General features: G+C 46.1%; 1 protein-coding gene across 1 annotated transcript in view; it reads left to right on the top strand.

Moving 5' to 3' along the window:
* ADCY10 (adenylate cyclase 10) overlaps nt 1–26,086 on the top strand; it is an 803,671-nt gene that overhangs the window by 128,561 nt on the left and 649,024 nt on the right. Inside the window, exons 6-7 of the mRNA XM_033944139.1 lie at nt 2,358–2,448; nt 2,533–2,621. Of these exons, the coding sequence (XP_033800030.1) occupies nt 2,358–2,448; nt 2,533–2,621 (180 nt within the window). The remainder of the gene's footprint in view (nt 1–2,357; nt 2,449–2,532; nt 2,622–26,086) is intronic.

The following is a 26,086-nucleotide window of genomic DNA, read 5'->3' as shown; positions in this document are numbered from 1 at the left end:
TTAAAGTCCTCTGTGTTTTTCATTCTTTGCTCTCCTTTTCCATATGCAGGCAGTATTTCAGAAAAAGCTAAAGTCTTTACAAAAGGTTTCACGCCCTCACCAAGCTCCCGAAAAGCTTTCTGTGCTGCAAGTGTGGAGTTGTTGGCCAGGTCATTTGTTCCCAGATGGATAACAACATCAGTGTTAAAATCCTTAGTTTCTTCCTTAATTATAGTCAGTATTTGCCTGGAACTCCTGGTAGCTGAGGATCCTGGAAGACATTTCACTATTTTGGTCTCCTCGCCCTGTGTTCCAAGGTTAATGCCTCTGATGATGGAATCCCCCAACAGTAATAGTTTTCTGTTTTTGGCTTTTTTATTTGTACTTAGGGTTTAAGTAATAAACAATGAAAAGTTGGAATTTAGAAGCAGAGTCCATTTTTTATGTTTTGCAAATGGTCTTTAATATTTGTATATTTTGTTAATACAATACCATTTGAAGTTTGTATTGTTTTGATGCCTACTATGAACATATCCAAATCACCCTGTTGAAACCTCTCCTTCACCAGGATCTTTCAGCCCTTCTCCAGCTCAGTGCAATAGAAGACGTTCCACTGTAGGAGAGGGTTCTACTCCAAATATTTTCTGATACTGAAGAAAACTTGATGTCTCTACCTAATCCTAGACCTCCATGCTCTCAACAAATACTTGGTGAAGGAGAAGTTTTGCATGGTCTCTCTGGGCACTCTACCACTTTTGGAGAAAAATGATTAGCTTTGCTCTCTAGACCTCAAAAAAGCTTACAACTTACATCTCAATCTTACCTGCCCACAGGAAATACCTTGGCTTCTGAGTAGGTTCTTGACACTTTCAATACAGAGTTTTGCCCTTTGGTTTAGCATTGGCACTGAGAGTGTTCACAAAATGCCTTGTAGAGGAAGCTACAACTCTACGCTCAAGAGGACTTTACATAGAGATTAACAGTTAAGTTTTAGCTTAAATTTGGTCATCATAATTCTACAGTTATAATTGTAGTGGAATGTAGTGCATAGCTTGAGAAAATGATGAATATATTGGTATTATAATTGAATATCATGTGCATAACAATAAAATGTCACACCTAACTTAGCTAACCTGTGTCCCAAAGATGACAAATAGACATTGAAAAGTAGAGGAGATCACACTAAGCCTCACAGAATGATTACCCAACTTTTTGTATTCTTCAGCCCTAACAGACTTGGACTGGCTCTCACCAAGAGAACCAATTCCACTTGGCTTGCGGACTGTATCTACTTTGTATATGCTTGGACTGGGCTGATGCTTGAAGGCCATGCTACTCCTTATAAGGTTTTGAGCTATGGCAAACTTCAGTAGCCCATCTCCGCTCTACACCCATTGCCAGAGGTTGTGGTAAGAGCGGATAGCGTAGCTGGTTTTAAGAAAGGTTTGGACAATTTCCTGGAAAAAAGTCCATAGTCTGTTATTGAGAAAGACTTGGAAGCCACTGCTTGCCCTACATCGGTAGCATGGAATGTTGCTATGCCTTGGGTTTTGGCCAGGTACTAGGGACCTGGATTGGCCCAGTGAAAACAGGCTACTGGGCTTGATGGACCATTGGTTTGACCCAGTAAGGCTATTTTTATGTTCTTATATTTGTAAAGCAGCTACTTGGTCCTCAGTCCATACTTTCACTTCCCATTAGTGTTTGGAGCATCATTCCAGATGGAACAGTCGGTTTGGACAATCTGTTTTGCAAAATGAGTTCTCTTTCTAAATGCCAATTCTCCTGCCAACCCTTTTAATTTGCCAGGGTCATGTATGTTAACTGTAGCCCTCTGTCTAGAGGCATGATCCTAGCAGCTTGGGAGTCCCAGATGTGAAAATATATAACTACTTGTCCTCAGAGAAAACAAAGTTACTCACCTGTAGCAGGTGTTCTCCGAGGACATCAGGTATATATTCTCACAACCCACTCATATCTCTTACTGAACTGCTGGTCCCGTGAACCGATGTCAGGTGGAAAGCAGTAGCACATGTGAAGTATGAGTGGTGATAAATTTTAACAGTACCCTTTTTGACTGTCCATACCAGGTTCCATGGATGATGTCGCCCATATCTGTCTTCAGAGAACACCTGCTACAGGCGAGTCACTTTGCTCTATGCATATATGCGCTTAGCTGGGATAAAAATGTGTGCACTGAAGTCACCTGCATAACTGTCTTTTGTATGTTACATGCATAAGCAAGCACCCTCCTCACTCTCCGTCCTGAAATCTAGATGTAATTGAAGATATGGACAGTGCTTAAGTAGAATAGTACCATGTCAGAAATACTGTTATGAAAAAAGATTCACTGCCAGCACTTTTTCTTCTTCCCTTAGTTGCTGTTCATTACAGAGCAACCTTCATTTGATCATCTTGCCTACATTGATGAATATGGCAGCCACGTGGCACATGAAGAACATGCGGATGGTATGCAGGCAATGAAGAGTGTTTAAGTTTCTCTCTGTCACTCCACCTCCAGCCATAACCCGACTCTCTGCTTGCTTCTTTCAGTGTTTTGTAGGAGAGCCTCTGGTCTTTCACCCAATCCAGAACTGGAAGCCACCCTGCGCAAATATGTCATGGGTACTGTGCTCCAAAAGGTATGCATGAAGGGAGGGGACCATGTGTAGTCCTATCAGGGGGTAGGACTAGAGAATGATACGAGGACAAATTTTTCACCGTCCCCACATGCTCTTTTCCTATCCCTGTCCCATTCCTGCAAGCTCCATCCTCATCTGCACAAGCCGCAAAGGGACAGCAAGAGTAACAAAACTCATGGGTTCCTGCCCCCGTGTCATTCTCTACTTAGGACAGTAGCATCAAGGGGGCTGGTGAACAGCAATAGCAGCTGCAATCAATACAAAGCAATTGGGTTTTTCAGTCCTCTCATTACTATAGGGCTAAGACGATCCACAAGGCTCTGCTTATACTTTCTTATTTAATTCTACAGTATTACTTTTAACAACACATTCCTATAATACTGTACATATGCCAGCTCTTCATGGTGTGATCGTTCCACCTCTCATACATAAACATAAAACATAACATAACATTTTTTTAATATCCCGTAAAACCTTGCCGTTCGATGTGGGTAACAAACAATAAAGGAGACTATACATCTACAGTGAATTATAAAAGAAAAAAAGACAAACTCCATAATCAAACAACATTAAGCATTCAAATATTTCTTCAATAAATATGTTTTTAACTATTTCCTAAAATGTAAAAAGGAGGTGGAGGATGGTAATAAAGGATATAAGTATGAATCCTATATAGCTGTCTTTTAAGAAAGCAACCTATCATGATGCTTTTTCTAAATACATCCCCTGGTAGATGGAAATTTAAAAAATGAATTTCATGAACGAAGAGTTGTTAAAGAAGAAATGATCCAATAAATATCCTGGTAATAGGCTATAAGCTTTGGTGCTGGAGAAGGATTTTATGCATGCTGTGGACCACCAGAAGAACTAACAAATTGATTCTGGAAGAAATCAAACAAGCTATGAAATGATCAAACCACTCGAAATGATGAAGTTAATAAAAATGATGTTCAAAAAAAAAAAAAAAAAGACTGTCTTATTTTGGTCACACTGTCAGAAGAGAAAGATCATTCGCAAAGGACATCATGTTTGGGAAGATCGAAAGAACCAGGTGAAGAGGGCAACCTACAATCAGATGGCTGGACATGTTGAAAACAACCATGGGGATGATGCTGGAGGACCTTATTAGACTAGCACAAAGCCGATTTCTTTTTAGATCTGTAATTCATCAAGTCGATGGCACCTAATTAATGGGCCATGAATTGCCTTAAAACAAAATTAACTTAGTTTAAATACAATATATACCTCTACAGGAAGTCATTGTAATTTACAAAAATAAGGCATTACGTGGTCTGTTCATCTCAAATTGAAAATTAACCGTATAGCTGTATTTTGAAGCATGCGGAGCCTGTGGAGATGCTTATGATCGCTTGCAAGCAAAGCTATATTACAATCTATAATCAACAAGATCGCACCAGCAATTGGAACACTAAGTTCTTAAAATAAGATCAGATAGTATACAGTTTCCAGAGTGCACAAAAGCCTGTACGGATTATTTTTTGTCTCTCTACACCTTTTCCCTCAGTGTCCTGATCTCCTCCCATGGCTTCCAGTATTATCTATATTCTGATGACTCCCAGATCTATTCTTCTCTACACCCAAAAGTTCACCTAAAGTCCAAGAAAAATTCTCAGCCTGTTTGGCTGACATTTCTGCCTACATGTCTCGCCACCATCTGAAACAACATGTTCAAGACTGAGCTGCTCCTTTTTCCTCCTAAATCCTCCACTCCTCACTCTCCATTCTCCATCTCTGGTCCGTTGGATGATCAAAGAGTAAAAGATGTGCTCAAGGAGGATAAGGCCATAGTGGAGAGACTGAATGAATTCTTTGTTTTGGTCTTTACGGAAGAAGATGTAAGAAACCTTCCAGAACAGGAAATAGTTTTCAAGGGAGATGAGATGGAGGAATTGAAAGAAATCTCAGTGAACCTGGAAGAAGTACTAAGCCAAACTGACAAATTAAAGAGTACTAAAACACCTGGACCAGATGGTATACATCCCAGGGTACTGAAAGAACTCAAACATGAAATTGCTGATCTGCTGCTATGTAACCTGAAGATTGGAGGGTGGCCAATGTTAGGCTGATGTTTAAAATGGGTTCCACGGGAGATCTGGGAAATTACAGACCGGTAAGCCTGACCTCAGTGCCAGGCGAAATAGTGGAAACGATTATAAAAATTGTGGAACATGTAGATAACCATGATTTAATGTGACAGTGTCAGCATGAGTTCAGCCAAGGGAGATCTTGCCTCACAAATTTGCTTGATTTCTTTGAAGGTGTGAATAAACATGAGCCGGTTGATGTAGTGTATCTAGATTTCCAAAAAGCGCAGTGGTTAAAGCTACAGCCTCAGCACCCTGGGGTTGTGGGTTCAAACCCATGCTGCTCCTTGTGACCCTGGGCAAGTCACTTAATCCCCCCATTGCCCCAGGTACATTAGATAGATTGTGAGCTCACAAGGACAGACAAGGAAAAATGCTTGAGTACCTGAATAAACTCATGTAAACTGTCCTGGGAGAACAGTATAGAAAATTGAATAAATAAACAAATTCCTTATGAGAGGTTCCTGAGAAAATTAGAGTCATGGGATAGGAGGCTATGGCAGCTTCAGTTGCTTTCTTATGTTCCATTCCCATTGATGAAATCTGTAAAAGTGCTACTTGGTCCTCATTTCATATATTCACATCTCACTACTGTCACTTCGGCCAAGCAGTATTACAAAATTTGTTCTCTTAATGGCCAACGCTTCCTCCATCCCATTGTAGTAAGCTTGAGAGTCCCACATGTGAGAATATGCTGCCTGGCTTGTCCTGGGATAAATCACTGTTACTTACCGTAATGGGTGTTATCCAGGGACCGCAGGCAGATATTCTCACAAACCACCCTCCTCTCCTGGTTGGCTTCTTAGCTTGTTTACAGAACTGGGGAACCATGGGCGTGTGTCAGGCGGGAGGTAGCAATACACTTTTGGTGCTGTCTGTGCCGGGGCTCCATGGGTGACGTCACCCACATGTGGGAATATCTGCCTGCTGTCCCTGGAAAATAAGTAACTGTGCTGTATCGCTCCATGGTGTGACTTCACTAGGAGTATTGCGTTCAATTCTGGTCTCTGCACATGTGTGGATGTCAACGTGATGACATCACACACATTCGCAGAGGCCTCTAGATGTGGGCTGGAGCTCAGAGAAGGAGACACAAGGTTCATGTGGGGGCAGGGCAGGGGCGGGGCAGGGATGGGGCTGGGGTAGGGTGGAAGAGGGAATCTGCTAACCCTAAGTGTGGGTGAGGGCAGTAATGTAGTGAGGGTGAGAGGTGCCCGGGGCAGTGGCACCTCTCTTCCCCCTCTTCTCCTCCTTTCCATCTCTTTTAACTTCCCTGGTGCAAACAGCATCACCAACTCGCTGCCCACGTCAGCTTCAACTCTCCCTCTGACATCACTTCCTAGGCGTGGGACCCAGAAGTGATGTCAGAGGGAGAGCCAATGCTGGTTTGAGAAGCATGTTGGAGTTGCTGCTCGTGCTGAAGAAGAGATATAGGTACAGCGGGGGGGGGGGAAGGAGTGGGTGGCAGAGAAGAGAAAGGGTGCCGGTGCCCTCGCCAAGACAGCGCCTGGGGCGGATCACCCCCCCACCCCCTCTTACTATACCACTGGGTGAGGGATGGAATGAAGAAAGAGAAACAGAGATGAGGACAAGGAGAGGAGGGGAGATTGGCTGAGATGAAGTATTAAGTGGTGAAGAAAGGGATGGAAGTGATGGGGGGGTGAGACTAGGAAGAAAAAAAAATAAGAACAAGAAACAAAAAGATCATTTTAGATTTTTGTGTTCACAGTTCGAATCTATCAGCTGCTCCTCACAACGTACTGTTCGGTCTAATGTAATAAAACCAAAAACACACTACAGTACAGTAGTTGTCAACCGTCCCAACATTCTACATTTGACTAAAATAATTAATCAGTCATTATTTTCTGCACGGAGAATGCACAATTCAGGCTGTGTATCTGACTACTGATGTTGTAAAACTGTCCATAATTAGTCCTGATGACAGGAGCAGTATCTTTGTCATCATCAGACTCTTGGTGTCTGCAGTGTCCTTAATGACTGTACAGATATCAGATGATGTGGGCAGATCATTGTCAATGGTAACATACAGCTCAAACTCTTGTGACAAGAGTCCAACTGGGAGTTCAATAGATGGAAATGTATGCTTCAGTTGATTCATCAGATGCATGAACGAAGCTCGCCATCAATAGCAATTTGAAATTGTTGATGATGAGACTCATCTCCATGCCTCCTGTACCATATGAAGAGAGTCAAGCACCGTCATTTTTCTCGCCAGCTCAGCAGCTCAGGGGCTGAATTCCATGCTTGCATCAATCACTGCAATTACATATCGTAAGATGAGTGACCTGTAATGACGTTTGAAGTTTGTGATTATCCCTTGGTCCATTGGCTGGATCAAAGAGGTTGTGTTTGGCGGCAGAAACATGAGTTTGATGTTGGTTAGTCTTATGTCATTGCTGTATGCTGCACAGTTATCACACAGCATTACAATGTGCTTCCTATGCCTTCTCATCAGATTGTCAAGCTTCTGTAATCATTCAGTCCACAATGTTGCTGTCATCCATGCATTTTTGTTGCTTTCATATTCAACGGACAGGCATTTAATGTTTTTGAAGCACTGAGGATTTCAATTCTTTCCAATCACCAGTGGGTCGAGCTTTTCACTACCATCTATATTGCAACTTAGCAGCAATGTCAGTCATTTCTTTGGCACTTTGAAGCCAACAACTTCACTGTGTTTGAAAGCCAATGTTCCATCAGGGTTGGTATGCCAGTAGAGGCCTGTTTCATCGGCGTTGAACACGTCACATGGTTCATATCCACCAATTACTAATGGCAACACTTCCATGACCCATCTTTCAGCACCAAATTCATTTTTCGTCTTATTTTTTTGCCATGCTGCTTCTTAAATTTTATGCCATTACAAACTTTCCACCTCTCTAACCATCCATTTGTCACTTTGAAGTCTTCTATGCCCAGTTCTTTAGATAACTGTGCTGCTTTCTCCATCAGCAGAAGTCCACCGATTGGCAGTTGTCGACTTCTAGCTTCCGCAAACCATCGCAGCAATGCCTGTTCAACATCTCCAGCCTTCCCAATTCTTCTGCGTTTTCTGGTAGGATTGCTGTTGTTTTGCCAGTCTTTCAATATCGCTTGCTTTTTTTGGTAAATCTGTCGCCAAGAGCTTTTATCCTAGGACAAGCAGGCAGGTATTCTCACTAATGGGTGATGTGATCTAATGGAGCCCCGATGTGGATGCTTCTTTGAAGAAAACTTGAAGTTTCGAGTTGCCCGCTCCGCGCATGCGCAAGTGCCTTCCCTCCCAGACCAGGGCACGTCTCCTCAGTTCTTACTTTTCTGCGGAGCCGAGAAGTCCCTCTTCGACTCTCTGCGCAAAGTTTTCTTCACTTGTGCCTTCTAAGTCCGCGGTTTTGGTTTTAATTGATCTTAATCGCTGATTTTCGTCGTGTTTTATTGTTTTTTGTTTTTTTTTAAATTTCTTTGTTCCGTTCGACCGGGCAGGCTATGTGGCCGCAGCCCCTTGGCTTCAATCGTGCGGCGGCCTTTGTCCCAGTTTTAAAAAGTGTGACAAGTGCCAGCGCGCGATTTCGCTAATGGACCCTCATCGACGCTGTGTACGGTGTCTCGGGCCTGAACATCTCCCAAAATCGTGCTGGCCTTGCTCCACACTCACCGCACGTGCTTTCAAGCGCTGTTGCGTTTTGTGGGAATCGCTGTTCATGGAGTCCTCGATGGAGCCGTCGACCACAAAGGGACTTTCACCTTCGACATCATCCGCCACTCCACAGCCTACCACCTCTGCGGCGCTGAGTCTCATCAAGCCCGTCTCGTTTGTCCCGGCTCAGACTCCGGCGCCTGCTGCGATGCCTTCCTCAACCTCTCAGGTCAGGTAGCTCAGCAGCCCATTCCCCCAGTAGTGTTGAAAATGCCCAAGGCCTCGAAGTCCAAGCACTCACACACTGCTCCGAGGGTGCGCGAGGCCCGCGCAGGTGGTCCCATTTCAGATGTGGATCCATCCTTGCCGGCCTCGTTCCAGACCATGCTACAGAAGCAATTCATCGAGCTCTTTACCACGATGGGGCCTCAGCTTCTTTCCCAAATCCAGCCTGGGCACGTGGAGGCCTCCTGCGAGGTAGAGCCCCCTCCAGTGCCTCAGCGGGGAACACACTCTCAACAGGGAGCAGAGTCTCTGCGAATGTCTGGTCTGACAACAATGCATGCATCGCAAGGAGCAGAGTCTTTGCCCATGCTTTCATTGGAACCGATGCACTCGATGCAAGGAGCAGAGTCTTTGCGAGTGCCTCTGTTGGAGCCGATTCACTCAATGCAAGGATCAGAGTCTTTGTGAGTGCCTCCGTTGGAGCCGATTCACTCGATGCAAGGAGCAGAGTCTTTGCGAGTACCTCTATTGGAACCGATCACCCCGACGGAGTTCGAGCCTTTACGGTAACCACCCCTGCTTCCAGCCCTATCCACTACCTGGGGGCCTCAGCGAAGACCTACTTGCCTCGCCCATCGAGGCCGACCTCTCGACACAGTCCGCATCACCGATCGAGGCACTCCTCGAGGCACTCGTCCAGGCAGGCCTCGCCTCATCGGAAGCAAGCATACCTGGAGTATTCACCACTGGCCACTACTCCTCCATCGATGCCGGAGCTCGAGGACACAATGGGATCCCTCTCACCGTCTCGATCCCTGTCCCCAATGGATCAGGAGGCCTCGACCTCTTCGAGCCTGTCTCGAAGCCCTGCGACGGCCGACCAACTGTCCTTCTCCTCGTTCCTTCGACAAATGGCTGATGACATGGATATCCCCCTGGATATGGGGTCCAAATTCTCAAAAAAATACCTGGAGACTATGCGCCTCCCTCAACCACTGGCAGAGTCCCTAAAGCTTCCTTTACACAAGCTACTGGACCAGACCTTTGCACGGTGCCTCGAGACACCTTATTCGATCTCCGCGGTGCCAGGTAAGTTGGACACCAGATACCGCACTGTTCATCGCTCTTCCACCAATCCCTGCTTGTGGAGTCCTCACTGAAGCGGTCCCATCCCTCCAAGGTCTACGTCTCCGTCCTACCTGGTAGAGAGGGAAAGACCATTGACGGTTCGGCAGGAGAGTTTACCAGAACTCCATGATGGCCTCAAGAGTCCTGAATTACAACTTCCACTTCACAACATATTTGGAGTTCCTTTTGTCCGTACTCCAGAAGTTCATGCCCTACGTGGATCCTAGGGCACAGTTTGAGTACCAGGAAGCACTGGCTTCGTTATTCCAGCTCCGGGTGCAGCTTATGCAGTCCTCCTACAATGCCTTTGAGCTTGTGGCTCGGGCCGCAGCATGTTCGGTGGCTATGCGCCGGCTGGCGTGGCTGAGGACAATCGACATGGACCCCAACCTCCAGGACAGGCTTGACAATGTTCCTTGCGCTGGCACCGACCTCTTTGATGAGTCCATCGAGGCAGTAACCAAGAAGCTCTCAGATCACGAGAAGTCCTTCCAGTCCATCCTGCGTCTGAAGCCCAGGCCTGCTCCTCCTCGTCAATCACGCCCACCGTTGATCTACCAGCGGCGTTACCCACCAAAACAGGCTCCCCCCATCCAGCAGCCTGTGAAGAGGCAGCACCCGCAGAAACATCAGCAAAAGCCTCAACCATCTGCTGTTCCTAAGGCTCCTCAGCCCTTTTGACTGTCTCAAAGAGGGCATAACCTCTGTCGTTCTACCTTTTTCAGCAACTCCATCTATCGGAAGTCGCCTCCATCATTTTTTCCATCAATGGACGACCATCACCACCGACCTCTGGGTCCTCTCCATCGTCAAGGAGGGATACTCCCTTCAATTCCACCAGGTTCCTCCGGAACATCCTCCAAGAGAGTATCCTTCCAACTTGATACAGACCACCCTTCTTCTTCAGGAAGCCCAGGCCTTGCTGCAGCTCGGGGCTGTCGAACCGGTCCCTCGGGACCAACAGAACAAGGGGTTTTACTCCCGGTACTTCTTTGTTCCAAAGAAGACGGGCAATTTGCAACCCATTTTGGACCTCAGGGTGCTCAACAAGTTTCTGGTCAAAGAAAAGTTTCGCATGTTGACCCTGGCATCCCTATATCCCCTCATCGAGCAGAACAACTGGTTATGCTCTCTGGATCTGAAGGAGGCCTACACTCACATCCCCATTCATCCAGCCTCCCGCCAATTCCTCAGATTCCGTGTGGGACATCTTCATCTTCAATACCGAGTGCTTCCCTTCGGCCTGGCCTCATCCCCCAGAGTCTTCACCAAGTGCCTGGTAGTGGTAGCCGCAGCACTCAGTAACCACGGCCTCCAGGTGTTTCCTTACCTGGACGACTGGCTCATCAAGGATTCCACGTCTCAGGGAGTTGCCCTCGTGACCCAGAAGACAATTTGGTTGTTACAACATCTGGGATTCGAGATCAACTTCCCAAAATCCCATCTACAGCCTTCCCAGACTCTTCCGTTCATCGGGGTGATTCTGGATATTACCCAACTCTGAGCGTTCCTCCCTCCACCATGCATGGAGGCTCTTCTTCACCTCTGCCAGTCAGTGTCCTCTCGCCCGTCCATCTCGGCGAGACAGATGATGGTCCTACTAGGCCACATGGCCTCCACAGTAAATGTGACTCCATTTGCCAGACTTCACCTCAGGACTCCTCAGTGGACCTTGGCGTCTCAGTGGTCCCAGATGTCCGACCTTCTGACTCAACACATCCAGGTCACTCCTGCTCTGCAACAGTCTCTTCACTGGTGGATACTATCCTCCAATCTCTCCAGAGGTTTGTTATTCCAAACCCTCCACCATCAGAAAGTCCTCACGACTGGGGGGCTCATCTGGACGGCCTCCGCACCCAGGGTTACTGGACCAGCACGGACCGCCAGTGCCACATCAATCTCCTGGAACTCAGGGTGATCTTCAATGCTTTCCAGACCTTTCAACATCTCCTTCGAGACCAGATTGTCCTCATTCGCACAGACAACCAGGTCGCCATGTACTATGTGAACAAGCAGGGAGGCATGGGATCGGCCTCCCTCTGCCAGGAAGCTCTGAAGGTGTGGGATTGGGTGACTCGCAACAACACTTTCCTCAGAGCGGTCTACATTCAGGGGGCGGACAATGCCTTAGCAGACAGCTTGAGCCGTCTTCTGCAACCTCACGAGTGGACTACCAACTCCATGCCCCTTCACCACATCTTCTCTCTGTGGGGAACGCCTCAGATAGACATCTTTGCAGCCCCCCACAACTTCAAACTGCCTCACTTCTGCTCCAGGATGTACACCCCTCAGCGCCTCGAGGCAGATGCATTCCTCCTGGACTGGACGAATCGCTTTCTATATGCGTTTCCTCCATTTCCTCTCATTCAAAAGACTCTGGTCAAGCTGAAGTCAGACCATGCTACCATGATCCTGATTGCTCCACGGTGGCCCAGACAACCTTGGTACTCCCTTCTACTTCAATTCAGCAGCAAGAAGCCATACCTTCTACCAGTTTTTCCATCTCTGCTTACACAGCATCAGGGATCTCTGCTTCACCCCAACCTGCAGTCTCTACACCTGACAGCTTGGTTCCTCTCAACATAACCCCTCTACAGTTTTCCCAACCTGTGAGGGACATCCTGGAAGCTTCACGAAAGCCTGCTACTAGGCAATGCTACCACCAAAAATGGACTAGATTCTTTGTTTGGTGTGTTTCTCAATGCCAGGAGCCTCAACACTCCTCCTTGTCTTTGGTTTTGGACTATCTTTTGCACCTGTCTCATTCTGGCCTCAAGTCTTCCTCGATACGAGTCCATCTCAGTGCAATTGCTGCTTTCCATCAGCCTCTTCAAGGGAAACCTCTATCTGCTCATCCTGTGGTTTCCAGATTCATGAAAGGACTGTTCCATGTCAATCCTCCCTTCAAACCGCCTCCAGTGGTTTGGGACCTCAATGTTGTTCTTTCACAACTTATGAAGCCTCAATTTGAACCTCTTCACAAGGCTCACCTGAAGTATCTCACTTGGAAAGTGGTGTTTCTCATTGGCATCACCTCTGCCCGGAGAGTCAGTGAGCTACAAGCCTTGGTTGCGGACCTGCCTTTTACAGTATTCCATCATGACAAGGTGGTTCTCCGCACGCACCCGAAATTCCTTCCTAAAGTTGTCTCAGAATTTCATCTCAACCAATCCATTGTGCTTCCAGTGTTCTTTCCGAAGCCACATTCTCACCCTGGAGAATCTGCTCTGCATACTCTGGACTGTAAGCGTGCGTTAGCCTTCTACCTAGAACGCACCAAACCTCACAGAACTGCTCTCCAAGTTTTCATCTCCTTTGATCCGAATAAGTTGGGACGTCCTATTTCTAAGCGCACCATCTCCAACTGGATGGCGGCTTGCATCTCATTCTGCTATGCCCAGGCTGGATTGCTCCTTGACAGAAAAATCATAGCCCATAAGGTAACATAGTAACATAATAGATGACGGAAGATAAAGACCCGAATGGTCCATCCAGTCTGCCCAACCTGATTCAATTTAAATTTTTAAATTTTTTCTTCTTAGCTATTTCTGGGCAAGAATCCAAAGCTTTACCCTGTACTGTGCTTGGGTTTCAACTGCCGAAATCTCTGTTAAGACTTACTCCAGCCCATCTACACCCTCCCAGCCATTGAAGCCCTCCCCAGCCCATCCTCCACCAAACGGCCATATACAGACACAGACCGTGCAAGTCTGCCCAGTACTTGCCTTAGTTCAATATTTAATCTTATTTTCTGATTCTAGATCCTTTGTGTTCATCCCACGCTTCTTTGAACACAGTCACAGCGATGTCAGCTTCTGTAGCTTTTCTCAGATCAACACCGATTGAGGAGATTTGTAAAGCTGCCACTTGGTCCTCGGTTCATACCTTCACTTCACACTATTGTCTGGATACTTTCTCCAGACGGGATGGACAGTTTGGCCAAACAGTATTGCAAAATTTATTCTCCTAAATTGCCAACTCTCCCACCATCCCATTGAGGTTAGCTTGGAGGTCACCCACTAGTGAGAATACCTGCCTGCTTGTCCTGGGATAAAGCAATGTTACTTACCGTAACAGTTGTTATCCAGGGACAGTAGGCAGCTATTCTCACGTCCCACCCACCTCCCCTGGGTTGGCTTCTCTGCTAGATATCTGAACTGAGGAGACGCGCCCTGGTCTGGGTGGGTAGGCGACTCAAAACTTCGAGTTTTCTTCAAAGAAGCGTCCGCATCGGGGCTCTGTTGGATCACGTCACCCATTAGTGAGAATAGCTGCCTGCTGTCCCTGGATAACAACTGTTACAGTAAGTAACATTGCTGTATAGGTATTGCTGTTGTTTTGCCAGTGTTTCAATATCGCTTGCTTTTTTTGGTAAATCTGTCGCCAAGAGCTTGTATAGGTATGTGCGACGCACAAATGGAAGAAATAAAATAAATAAATCTGTCTAGGATAAACGCTGTAATATTTTGCAATAGAGACCTGACTCTCCCTTTGGTCAAGTTTCTTTAATACATCGACACGTTCAGCCAAAGACAATTATTTTTGTCCACACGATACCATGGTACAGTACTGTAGTTCCGAAAATTCTAACACCTGGCTAGGCCTAGGCTGTAGTTCTGAAACATGTGTCTGATTGGCTTGTCAGAACGTGTGAATGCAGTTAACCGGCGTGAATGTGACATAAGAGAATGGCGGTTGGACCTATAACATCTGTGCGCATAAACAGATTGTGTGCTTATCAGAAGTGCAATTATGTCCATTTACTTTAATGTTAAAAAAAATGGGTCCGTGCAGGCCACGTGCAGATAACCGAAGCATGCACTTAACCGAGTCGACTGTAATTCAAAATGATGTGATTAGATTGATTTTGGGGCTGAAAAAATATGACCATATAACACCTTTCTTTTGGAAATTACATTGATTGCTGGTGGAGGTGCCGGTGAAGTTTAAATATGGATGTTTTTGTTTTAAGGTTTTGTTTGGTCTTACCCCTAAATATTTAACTGATCTCTTTTCCTTTGCAACTAATAAACACAGGAGAAGTTTGCATTTGAATTTCGTCTTTCCGCCTGTAAAAGGTTGTAAACTTTAAAAAAACAACACAAACATATTTTGTCGTATCAGGTGGCTTTAAGGGGCAAGGATTTGGAAAATTTGATCATGTCCTCCAATTCCTATTTGGAATTTAGGAAGCATCTAAAGACATATTTGTTTTCTAAATATTTGGATAACTAATTTTCAACCTAAGTATACATCCTACTTTTTGTAAACTGCATAGAACTTCACGTACCTGTGGTATATAAGTTGATATTATTATTATCTCTAGCCTCCAGGGATCACACTTGACCTTTTTGCACTCAGTATACACATATGATCTCTCATCAACTGGGAAATAATCCTCTCATTGCAAAAGACTGGATAGAACCCATCATGCTGCTAGGTTGCTCTTTGCATGTTCATATTGGAGGTTGCTGAGGGAGGAAAGGTATAGCAACTAGAATAGGTCATTTTTCTCAGTGGAGGAGAGTAAGCAGTGGAGTGCCGCAGGGGTCTGTACTAGGGTTGGTGATATTTAACTTATTTATAAATGATAAGGAAATTAGAACGACGAGTGAGGTGATTAAATTTGCAGATGACACTAAACTGTTCAAAGTTGTTATCTGAAACTTTCGTACTCAACAAAAGGAACTAGAAATTCTGGAAAGTTCATCTTCCCTACTCCAAAGGCCTGTTGTTTTAAGACCTTTTTAGGAATTTGGAGTATCAAGCTGGGAAGATGAACTCCTGGCTAAGTCCGATGATTGTTCAATCTAATTCTTACTTCACATTTAGGAAATCATTAAAGACCTATTTATTTGATAAATAAAAATATTAATTTTTATATATTTAAATGAGGTCTTATGTATCTATTCTTATTGTCATAGTATGTTTTAATTTTTTAATAATTTTTAATATTGTACTTGAATGTTTTTAACAATTGTATTACTTTTATTATATAATTTTAGATTGTATATAGATAGTGTGTTCTATGAAACTGTACCATGTGCTGAAATTTCTCAGTACTTTCCTGTTATTAACCACCCAGAACTACTGGTTGGGCAGTATACAAGAAAATAAATTATTATTATTATTATTATTAAAACGCATGCGGATTGTGAAAAATTGAAGGCGAACCTTAGGAAATTGGAAGGCTGGGCATCCAAATGGCAGATGAAATTTAATGTGGACAAATGCAAAGTGGTGCACATTGGGAAGAATAACTTGAATCACAGTTACCGGATGTTAGGGTCCACCTTGGGGATCATCGTAGACAATACGATGAAACTTTCCGGGCAATGTGCAGTGGCGGCCAAAAAAGCAATCAGGATGCTAGGAATTATTCAAAAAGGGATGGTTAACAAGACTAAGAATATTATATTGCCCCTGTATTGCTTTATGGTATGACCTCATCTGGAGTATTGCATTCAATTCTGTTCTTATTTCAAAAAAGATATAGTGGCGCTAGAAAAGGTTCAAAGAAGAACAACCAAAATGGTAAAGGGGATGGATCTCCTCTCATATGAGGAAAGACTAAAACAGTTAGGGCTCTTCAGCTTGGAAAAGAGACGGCTGAGGGGAGATATGATTGAAACCTACAAAATCCTGAGTGGAGTAGAACGGGTACAAGTGGATCAATTTTTCAGTCCATCAAAAATTACAAAGTCTAAGGGACATTAGAAATTACAGGGAAATACTTTTAAAACCAATAGGAGGAAAAAAATTTTCACTCAGAGAATAGTTAAGCTCTGTTATGCCTTGCCAGAGGATGTGGTAAGAGCGGATAGTGTAGCTGGTTTTAAGAAAGGTTTGGACAAGTTCCTGGAAGAAAAGTCCACAGTCTGTTATTGAGAAAGACAAGGGGGAAGCCACTGCTTGCCCTGTATCGGTAGCAAGGATTATCCCAGGACAAGCAGGCAGCATATTCTTAACTGATGGATGACGGCACCGACGGAGCCCCGGTACGGACAATTTTAGAGTGATTACACTCTAAGAACTTAGAAAGTTCCAGTAGGCCACACCGCGCATGCGCGAGTGCCTTCCTGCCCGACGGAGGCACGCGGTCCCCAGTTTCTTAGTTTCCGCAGAGCTAAGAAGACACATCATTTTCAACGGCCGTTGAAAATTTTTCTCTTGCCTTCCCGCTCACGCGTATTTTTCTGGAAGTTTACTCTTCTTTGTTTTCTTTTCATATCTTTTTGTTTCTTCAAAAAAAAAACAAAAAAATCTTTATTTTTTCTTTAATTTCATCTCGCCCCAGCGGGACCTGTTGGCACAATCGAAGCCTCCACCTTCGATTTAGCGGAGGCTGTTTTCACCTTCATGCCCCCGCAGCCGGGATTTAAGAAGTGTCAGCGGTGTGCGCGCCCCATCTTTTTGACCGACCCCCACAATTGGTGTCTCCAGTGCCTGGGTCCGGATCATAGGGCTTCATCTTGCACCCGTTGCGCTTCTCTTAAAAAGCGCACCTTGAAGAACCGGCAAATCCAACAAAAACTCCTCTTCGGTGCCGGGATGGAACCATCGACATCCACTCCGACGTCGGCTGCCCCCTCTAAATTGGCACCGACTCTTTCGACACCGCCAGACCTTACTTCGGTGTTGCATCCCCCAGGTAAGCCGGCTAAGAAGCCTTCCTCTTCCCTGGAGCATCCTCCGGCCAAACCTGCAGTGAGCCCAGTCCTGCCAGCCTCGAGGCGCCCACGTAAACGCTCCGCTCCTTATCTCTCGAGCATCAAGCGGTACCACAGGTACCGAAGAAAAAGAAAGCAGTACCGGTGCCTTCTTTAGATGATCGCATTGCGGCTATCATCCAGGTCCAGCTTCAGGAGCAATTGCAACAGCTTCTCCCTGCTCTGCTGGCACAGAACCTTCCAGTCCCGGTCCGATCTGAGCCTACGGTACCAATGGTAGCCCAACCTCTGTTGTCGGCGTCGACACTCTCGGCACCGGTTCACGCTACCTCCGCTTCCATGCCTGTTTTATCAGCGGAACCGAGAACCTCGCACCATGCAGTGCAGACGGTCCCCGAATCAGCACCGTTTTCAGATCCCGCTAGACACCATGTCACTTCTCCGGGTACCGCCTCTATGCGCTCCGGGAAGTCGGTATGCAAATCTTTGCATAGTGACCCCTCGACTCCAGTCTCCCGAGGTCGATGTCCTCAGGTACGAGACCCTGACTTGTGGGACGACTCTGAAGAACCTGTGGGTACAGATGAGGTGGTTTCTTCTGATGAGGAAGATCCTTCTCTCCAGGAGCTGACTAGTAAACCTGATCAGTCCTCCTTTACTAAATTCTTGAGGGAAATATCTGACTCCCTCTCCATACCTTTGGAGTCTGACTCAAAAAAATCTCAGGGTTTTCTTGAAGCCCTGGATTTTGACCAACCTCCAAAGGAGTTCCTCAAGTTACCCCTACATGACATTCTGAGGGAAACTTTTTACAAAAACTTGGAGACCCCTTTAACCATCCCAGGAGCTCCAAGAAAATTGGACACTCTGTACAAGGTTATCCCTATTCCGGGCTTTGACAAACCACAACTCCCGCATGAATCCTTGCTCGTGGAATCCACCTTAAAGAAGGCTGCGGGCACTAGTGTCTATGCCTCGGTCCCTCCTGGCAGAGAGGGTAAGACCATGGATAAATTTGGCAAATGCTTATACCAAAATGCTACGCGGGCCAATCGTTCAGGCAATTATGCTTTTCATTTTTCCTTCTACCTGAAGCATTTAATCCAACAGCTGTCTTCCCTCCAAAAATATCTCCCTGAGCGTAAGATCCCATATACTTCCAGTTTGCTACAGCTTCGGAAGTTCATGGTCCGTTCCATTTATGACACATTCGAACTGACCTCCAGGGCTACTGCCATGGCTGTTGCCATGCGCCGCTTAGCTTGGCTTCGGGTCTCGGAACTCGATGTCAATCACCAAGACCGCCTTGCAAATGCTCCTTGCTTGGGTGATGAGTTGTTTGGAGAGTCTTTGGATACCACCACGCAAAAACTGTCTGCCCATGAGACTCAGTAGGATACTTTGCTGAAGAACAAAAAGAAGCCTCCACCTGCTCGACCCTTTCGTCAGCAGTCATCTTATCATCGCCGCTACTCTTTTCGTCCTCTTCATCCTCCTCAGCATCAACCTTGGAGGACCTGTTAGCAGCAGCATCAATAGGCTCGTCAACAACAGCAGCAACCTGTAAAACCAGCTGCTCAACGAAAAACCACTCAGCCCTTTTGACTTGCTTCTCAGGGACATAGCCAGTCTTCCGCCGACCTCTCCTCTGCCCCAACCTATTGGAGGCCATCTTCACATCTTCTTCGACCGTTGGGAACTCATCATCTCAGACCAGTGGGTGCTAAACATCATTCGTCACGGTTACTCTCTCAATTTCCAGACTCTTCCACCAGAAAATCCTCCAAAAGAGTCTGCTTCCAACTCCTCTCAGACCTCCCTACTCCTTCAGAAGGTCCAATCCCTTCTTCTTCTGAACGCCATAGAGCAGTGGTCTCAAACTCAAACCCTTTGCAGGGCCACATTTTGGATTTGTAGGTACTTGGAGGGCCTCAGAAAAAATAGTTAAAGAAATTATAAAATTACAATCTTATTCATAAGAGACATGACGCAAGGACTTAGGGGAAAGGTATCACTGTTCGCCGACGACGCCAAAATTTGCAATATAGTAAGCAAAAGTTTGTTACCTGATAATATGACACAAGACCTACTGCTGCTGGAACGATGGTCAACGACTTGGCAGCTAGGCTTCAATGCTAAAAAATGCAAGGTAATGCACCTGGGTAAGAGAAACCCACGCAGAACTTATACACTAAATGGTGAGACCTTGGTTAGGACCACGGCGGAACGTGATCTAGGGGTGATCATTAGTGAAGACATGAAGGCTGCCAATCAAGTGGAGAAGGCTTCCTCCAAGACAAGACAAATGATGGGTTGTATCCGTAGAGGTTTTGTCAGCAGGAGACCTGAAGTCATTATGCCGCTGTACAGATCCATGGTGAGGCCTCACATGGAGTACTGTGTTCAATTCTGGAGACCACACTACCGTAAGGACGTGCTGAGGATCTTGAATGAAGGGAATCTTCGGGATCCCAGTCAGCATGGATTCACCAAGGGTAGGTCCTGCCAATCCAATCTCATCAGCTTCTTTGACTGGGTAACAAGAAAGTTGGACTTGGGAGAGTCTTTGGACGTCGTGTACCTGGACTTCAGTAAAGCTTTTGACAGTGTCCCACACTGCAGGCTGCTAAGCAAGATGGAATCGATGGGGTTAGGAGAGACACTAACTGCATGGGTCAATGATTGGCTGAGTGGCAGACTTCAGAGGGTAGTGAATGGTACCCTCTCTAAAACATCGGAGGTGACCAGTGGAGTGCCGCAGGGCTCGGTCCTGGGTCCACTCCTTTTCAACATATTCATAGGGGATCTGACTCAAGGGCTTCAAGGTAAAATAACACTATTCGCCGATGACGCCAAACTATGTAATATAGTAAGTGAATGCAGTTTACAGAATTATATGGCGCAGGACTGGGACGAGGATGCTGGCACGTAACATCCAGACCTGCATAGACATGACTTTAAACTGATAACAAGGGGAAAGCCGATAGTCGATCTGACCTCGACACATCGGAACACAGTATCGAGCAAAGATACTGAGACAGGAACTGGCAATAGTGGACTAGAGACAAAATGGACACTTTATGGACATAAACCCAAAGATGCAGCACAGGGAACCGAGGGGCATTTAGAGCTAAAGAGCAAAACAAGGAGGAAACAGTCGGAACCAGAGGGCTATCAAAGAACAAAGAAGCGGGCAGAGGACGGAATAGACACACTGCAGGAGGCAACACGCGAGGAGACCAGCAGGAACAACAAATCAAGAGTAGATCCAAAAGAAAAGGTAACAAACTGGGACTTAAATTGCCTATATACAAATGCTAGAAGCCTAAGAACTAAAATGGGGGAGCTAGAAGTTATAGCCAGAAATAAGGACATAGACATAATAGGAATCACAGAAACATGGTGGTCAGAGGACAACAAATGGGATATGGCCCTGCCAGGGTACAAACTCTACAGGAAGGACAGGGCACACAAGAAGGGGGGAGGAATAGCACTGTATATAAAGGACTCCATTCCATCATCCAGAATTGAAACAACAATAAGGGCAGACAGTCTGGAGTCACTATGGGTTAAGCTGACAGGAGGGGAAGGAGCTGACATCAAATTGGGACTGTACTATCGCCCACCAGGACAGCCAGAAACAAACGACCTGGACCTGGAGGCCGAACTGAGACAGGTGTGCAAAAGTGGAAGGGTGGTGGTTATGGGGGACTTCAACTATCCGGGAATAGACTGGGACATTGGGCACTCAAATTGCACGCGAGAAACTAAATTCCTAGAGGCAATAAGGGACTGTTTCATGGAGCAGCTGGTCACGGAACCAACGCGAGGGGATACCACTCTAGACCTAATCCTCAACGGGCTAGAGGGACCCGCAAAGGAAGTGGTGGTACTAGCACCGTTAGGGAACAGCGATCACAACATGATCCAGTACAAATTAAACATGGGAACATCCAAGGTGAAAAGAACCACAACGACAGCACTCAACTTCAGAAAAGGAAACTACAAGGACATGAGGAAAATGGTAGGAAAAAAGCTCAGCAACAGCTCAGGGAAGGTGAAGACCGTAAAGGAAGCCTGGACACTGCTTAAAGGCACAGTGCTCGAGGCACAAGACCTGTACGTCCCAAGGTTTAGGAAAGGGTGCAAAAAAAATCGAACTAAAAACCTAGCATGGATAACAACTGCAGTTAAAAAGGCTATAAGCGACAAGAAATCATCCTTCAAGAAATGGAAAAAGGAACCAACAAAGGAAAACCAGGAAGAGCACAAAAGACACCAGAAAGAATGTCATCGAGAGGTCAGGAAAGCAAAGAGAGAATATGAGGAAAGACTGGCAACAGAAGCAAGAAACTTCAAACCCTTCTTCAGGTATGTGAAAGGGAAACAACCAGCCAGAGAGGAAGTGGGACCACTGGATGACGGAGACAGGAAAGGAGCGATAAAGGAGGAAAAAGAGATAGCTGACAGGTTAAACAAATTCTTCTCGTCATGAATGTACTTATTTTATATTTCTCTGTAATATTATTAATATTTGTACTGCTCTGTGCCTCTGTTACTTTGGTTTTATATAAAATCAATAAACATTTTCATGGAATAGAGAGGACACAACCAATATTCCGGAACCCGAGGAGATTATAAACGGAGAACAAGATGAAAGGCTGGTAAAACTAGAGGTGAGCAAAGAGGATGTCCTCAGACAGATAGACAGACTAAAGAGCGACAAATCACCAGGCCCGGACGGCATCCACCCAAGGGTACTAAAAGAACTGAGAAACGAAATAGCAGAGACACTTCGCCAAATATGTAACCTCTCCCTAAAAACAGGGGAGATCCCAGAGGACTGGAAAATAGCGAATGTCACGCCCATCTTTAAGAAGGGATCAAGGGGTAACCCGGGAAACTACAGGCCTGTGAGCTTGACCTCGGTTCCAGGGAAGATGATGGAAGCAATGGTAAAGGACACAATATGCGAATACATAGAAAACAATGGACAACTGAAGGCGAGCCAACATGGCTTCTGCAAGGGAAGGTCATGCCTCAAGAACTTGCTGTACTTCTTTGAGGGAATAAACAGCCAGATGGATAAGGGGGAATCCATAGACATCATTTACCTTGACTTCCAAAAAGCCTTCGACAAGGTACCTCACGAACGGCTACTTAAAAAGCTGTGGTACCACGGGGTGCAAGGGGATATCTACCGATGGATCAAACACTGGTTGGCAGGCAGGAAGCAGAGGGTTGGAGTAAAAGGCCAATACTCAGACTGGCAATGGGTCACGAGCGGAGTTCCACAGGGGTCAGTGCTGGGACCTCTACTGTTCAATATATTTATTAACGATCTGGAGGCAGGGACAAAATGTGAGGTTATCAAATTTGCTGATGACACCAAACTCTGCAGCAGGGTTAGAAACACGGAAGACTGCGAAGACCTGCAAAGGGACCTAACGAAACTGGAAGACTGGGCAAAAAAGTGGCAAATGAGTTTTAACGTAGAGAAATGCAAGGTCATGCATGTAGGGAAAAAGAACCTGATGTTCAGCTACAAAATGGGGGGAACACTGCTAGGGGTGAGTAACCTTGAAATGGACCTGGGGGTGATGGTCGACACATCACTGAAACCATCGGCACAATGTGCGACAGCCTCAAAGAAAGCAAACAGAATGCTGGGCATCATCAAAAAAGGTATTACAACCAGGACGAAGGAAGTCATCATGCCGCTGTATCGCGCAATGGTGCGCCCGCACCTGGAGTACTGTGTTCAATACTGGTCACCGTACCTCAAGAAGGACATGGCGATACTCGAGGGAGTGCAGAGGAGGGCAACTAAACTAATAAATGGTATGGAAAATTTTTCATACGCTGACAGGTTAAAAATGCTGGGGCTGTTCTCCCTGGAGAAGAGGAGACTTAGAGGGGACATGATAAAAACCTTCAAAATCCTTAAGGGCATAGAGAAAGTGAATAAGGACAGATTTTTCAAACTGTGGGGAGCCACAAGCACTAGGGGTCACTCGGAGAAATTGAAAGGGGGCAGGTTTAGAACAAATGCTAGGAAGTTCTTTTTTACCCAGAGGGTGGTGGACACATGGAACGCACTTCCGGAGAATGTGATAGGCCAGAACTCTGTGCAGGGGTTCAAGGAGGGTTTGGATAGGTTCCTGGAGGATATGGGGGTAGAGGGGTACAGATATAACTTAAGGTAGGTTATAGAAGTAGGCAGAAACCACTTCACAGGTCGCGGACCTGATGGGCCACCGCGGGAGCGGACCACTGGGCGAGATGGACCTCGGTCTGACCCAGTGGAGGCAACTTCTTATGTTCTTATGTTCTTAGGACCTGCTTACATTGGAAAGTTGGTCCTCAACCTGGCAGCTAGGCTTCAATGCTAAGAAATGTAAGGTCATGCACCTCGGAAGCGGAAATCCATGCAGGACGTACTTCTTGAACGGAGAAACTTTAACTAGGACTTCAGCAGAACGAGATTTAGGAGTAATCATCAGTGCAGACATGAAACCTGCCAATCAAGTGGAGAAGGCTTCATCTAAGGCAAGGTAGATATTGGGTTGTATCAATAGAAGTTTCGTCAGCCGAAAGCCTGAAGTCATAATGCCGTTGTACAGGGCCATGGTGAGACCTCATCTGGAGTACTGTGTGCAATTCTGGAGGCCACATTACAGTAAAGATGTGCATAGAATTGAATCGGTTCAACGGACGGCCACCAGGATGATCTCGAGGCTCAAGGGTCTCTCGTACGAAGAGAGACTGAACAAATTGCAGCTCTACACTCTTGAGGAACGTAGGGAGAGGGGAGACATGATCGAAACATTTAAGTACCTCACTGGACGTATCGAAGTGGAAGATGATATTTTCTTTCTCAAGGGACCCTCGGCCACAAGAGGGCACCCGCTCAAACTCAGGGGCGGAAAATTTCATGGCGACACCAGAAAGTATTTTTTCACAGAGAGAGTGGTTGATCATTGGAACAAGCTTCCAGTGCAGGTGATCGAGGCAGACAGCGTGCCAGACTTTAAGAATAAATGGGATATCCATGTGGGATCCCTACGAGGGTCAAGATAAGGAAATTGGGTCATTAAGGCATAGACAGGGGGTGGGTAAGCAGAGTGGGCAGACTTGATGGGCTGTAGCCCTTTTCTGCTGTCATCTTCTATGTTTCTATGAGTCGGTTCAGCGAATGGCCACCAGGATGGTCTTGGGGCTAAAGGATCTCATGTATGAAGAAAGACTAAAGAAGTTGCGGCTGTACTCACTTGAGGAACGAAGAGAGAGGGGAGACATGATTGAAACGTTTAAGTACATCACGGGTCGCATCGAGTCAGAAGATGATATCTTCTGTCTCAGGGGACCCTCGACCACCAGAGGACATCCGCTGAAAATCAGGGGAGGGAAGTTTCATGGAGACTCCAGAAAGTACTTCTTCACCGAAAGAGTGGTGGATCGGTGGAACAGACTCCCACTGCAGGTGATTGAGGCCAGCAGCGTGACGGATTTTAAGAGCAAATGGGATGCTCAGTGGGATCTTTAAGGGAGTGAATTCAGTGGGGCGGATACTTGGAATGGGCAGACTTGGTGGGCTATAGCCCTTTTCTGCTATCATTTTCTATGTTTCTATGTTTCTATTTATTTTTGGTGATTATGATAAACATATTGAGGGCCTCAAAATAGTACCTGGCGGGCCACATGTGGTCCCCGGGCCATGAGTTTGAGACCATTGCCATAGAGGAAGTTCCTCTAGATCAGAGGGGGCAGGGATTTTACTCCCATTATTTTCTGGTTCCCAAAAAGACAGGATATCTCAGACCTATCTTGGATCTCAGGGACCTCAACAAGTGTTTAGTCAAGGAGAAGTTCAGAATGCTCTCTCTTGCCATGCTTTATCCCCTTCTCACTCAGGGCAACTGGCTATGCTCCCTCGACCTCAGAGAGGCCTACACTCACATACCCATACATCTGGCCTCAAGACAGTATCTCAGATTTCAGATCCATCACCGTCATTATCAATACCGAGTACTGCCCTTTGGCCTCACCTTGTCTCCACGGGTATTCACCAAGTGTCTGATAGTAGTGGCTGCCTTTCTCAGGTCTCACAGTCTCCAAGTTTTCCCTTACCTGGACGACTGGCTAATCAAGGCCTCTTCATCTCAGCAAGTGGTTCAGCCACCAGCCACACCATCTCCTTCCTTCACATCCTTGGGTTCGAGATCAATTACCCAAAGTCGCATCTCCTTCCTACTCAGCGACTCCAATTCATTGGAGCGGTTCTCGACACAAACCTCATGAGAGCGTTTCTTCCTCCGATCGTCTGCAGACACTGCTCCACCTCTGCCATCATGTGCTTCTTCTGCAATCCATTTCGGCCAGTCAGATGATGGTTCTTTTGGGTCACATGGCCTCGACAGTACAGGTTACTCCTCTCGCCCGTCTCCACCTTCGTACTCCTCAGTGGACATTGGCCAATCAATGGTCACAGGCGACAGATCCTCTTTCACGTCACATATCTGTAACATCGTCTCTTTAAGTCTCTGAAATGGTGGTCGAACTCCTCCAATCTTTCCAGAGGTCTTCTCTTACATCTGCCTCCTCATTCCATGATCATCGCCACAGATGCTTCCTCGTATGCCTGGGGGGCACACATGGACCACCTTTGCACACAAGGTCTTTGGACGGTCCAGGAACGAA

This window comes from Geotrypetes seraphini, chromosome 5, assembly GCF_902459505.1.
Source record: "Geotrypetes seraphini chromosome 5, aGeoSer1.1, whole genome shotgun sequence".
Classification (NCBI taxonomy): domain Eukaryota; kingdom Metazoa; phylum Chordata; class Amphibia; order Gymnophiona; family Dermophiidae; genus Geotrypetes; species Geotrypetes seraphini.
Note: the sequence above shows the minus strand (reverse complement) of the source record. Positions and strands in the feature narration are given on the sequence as shown.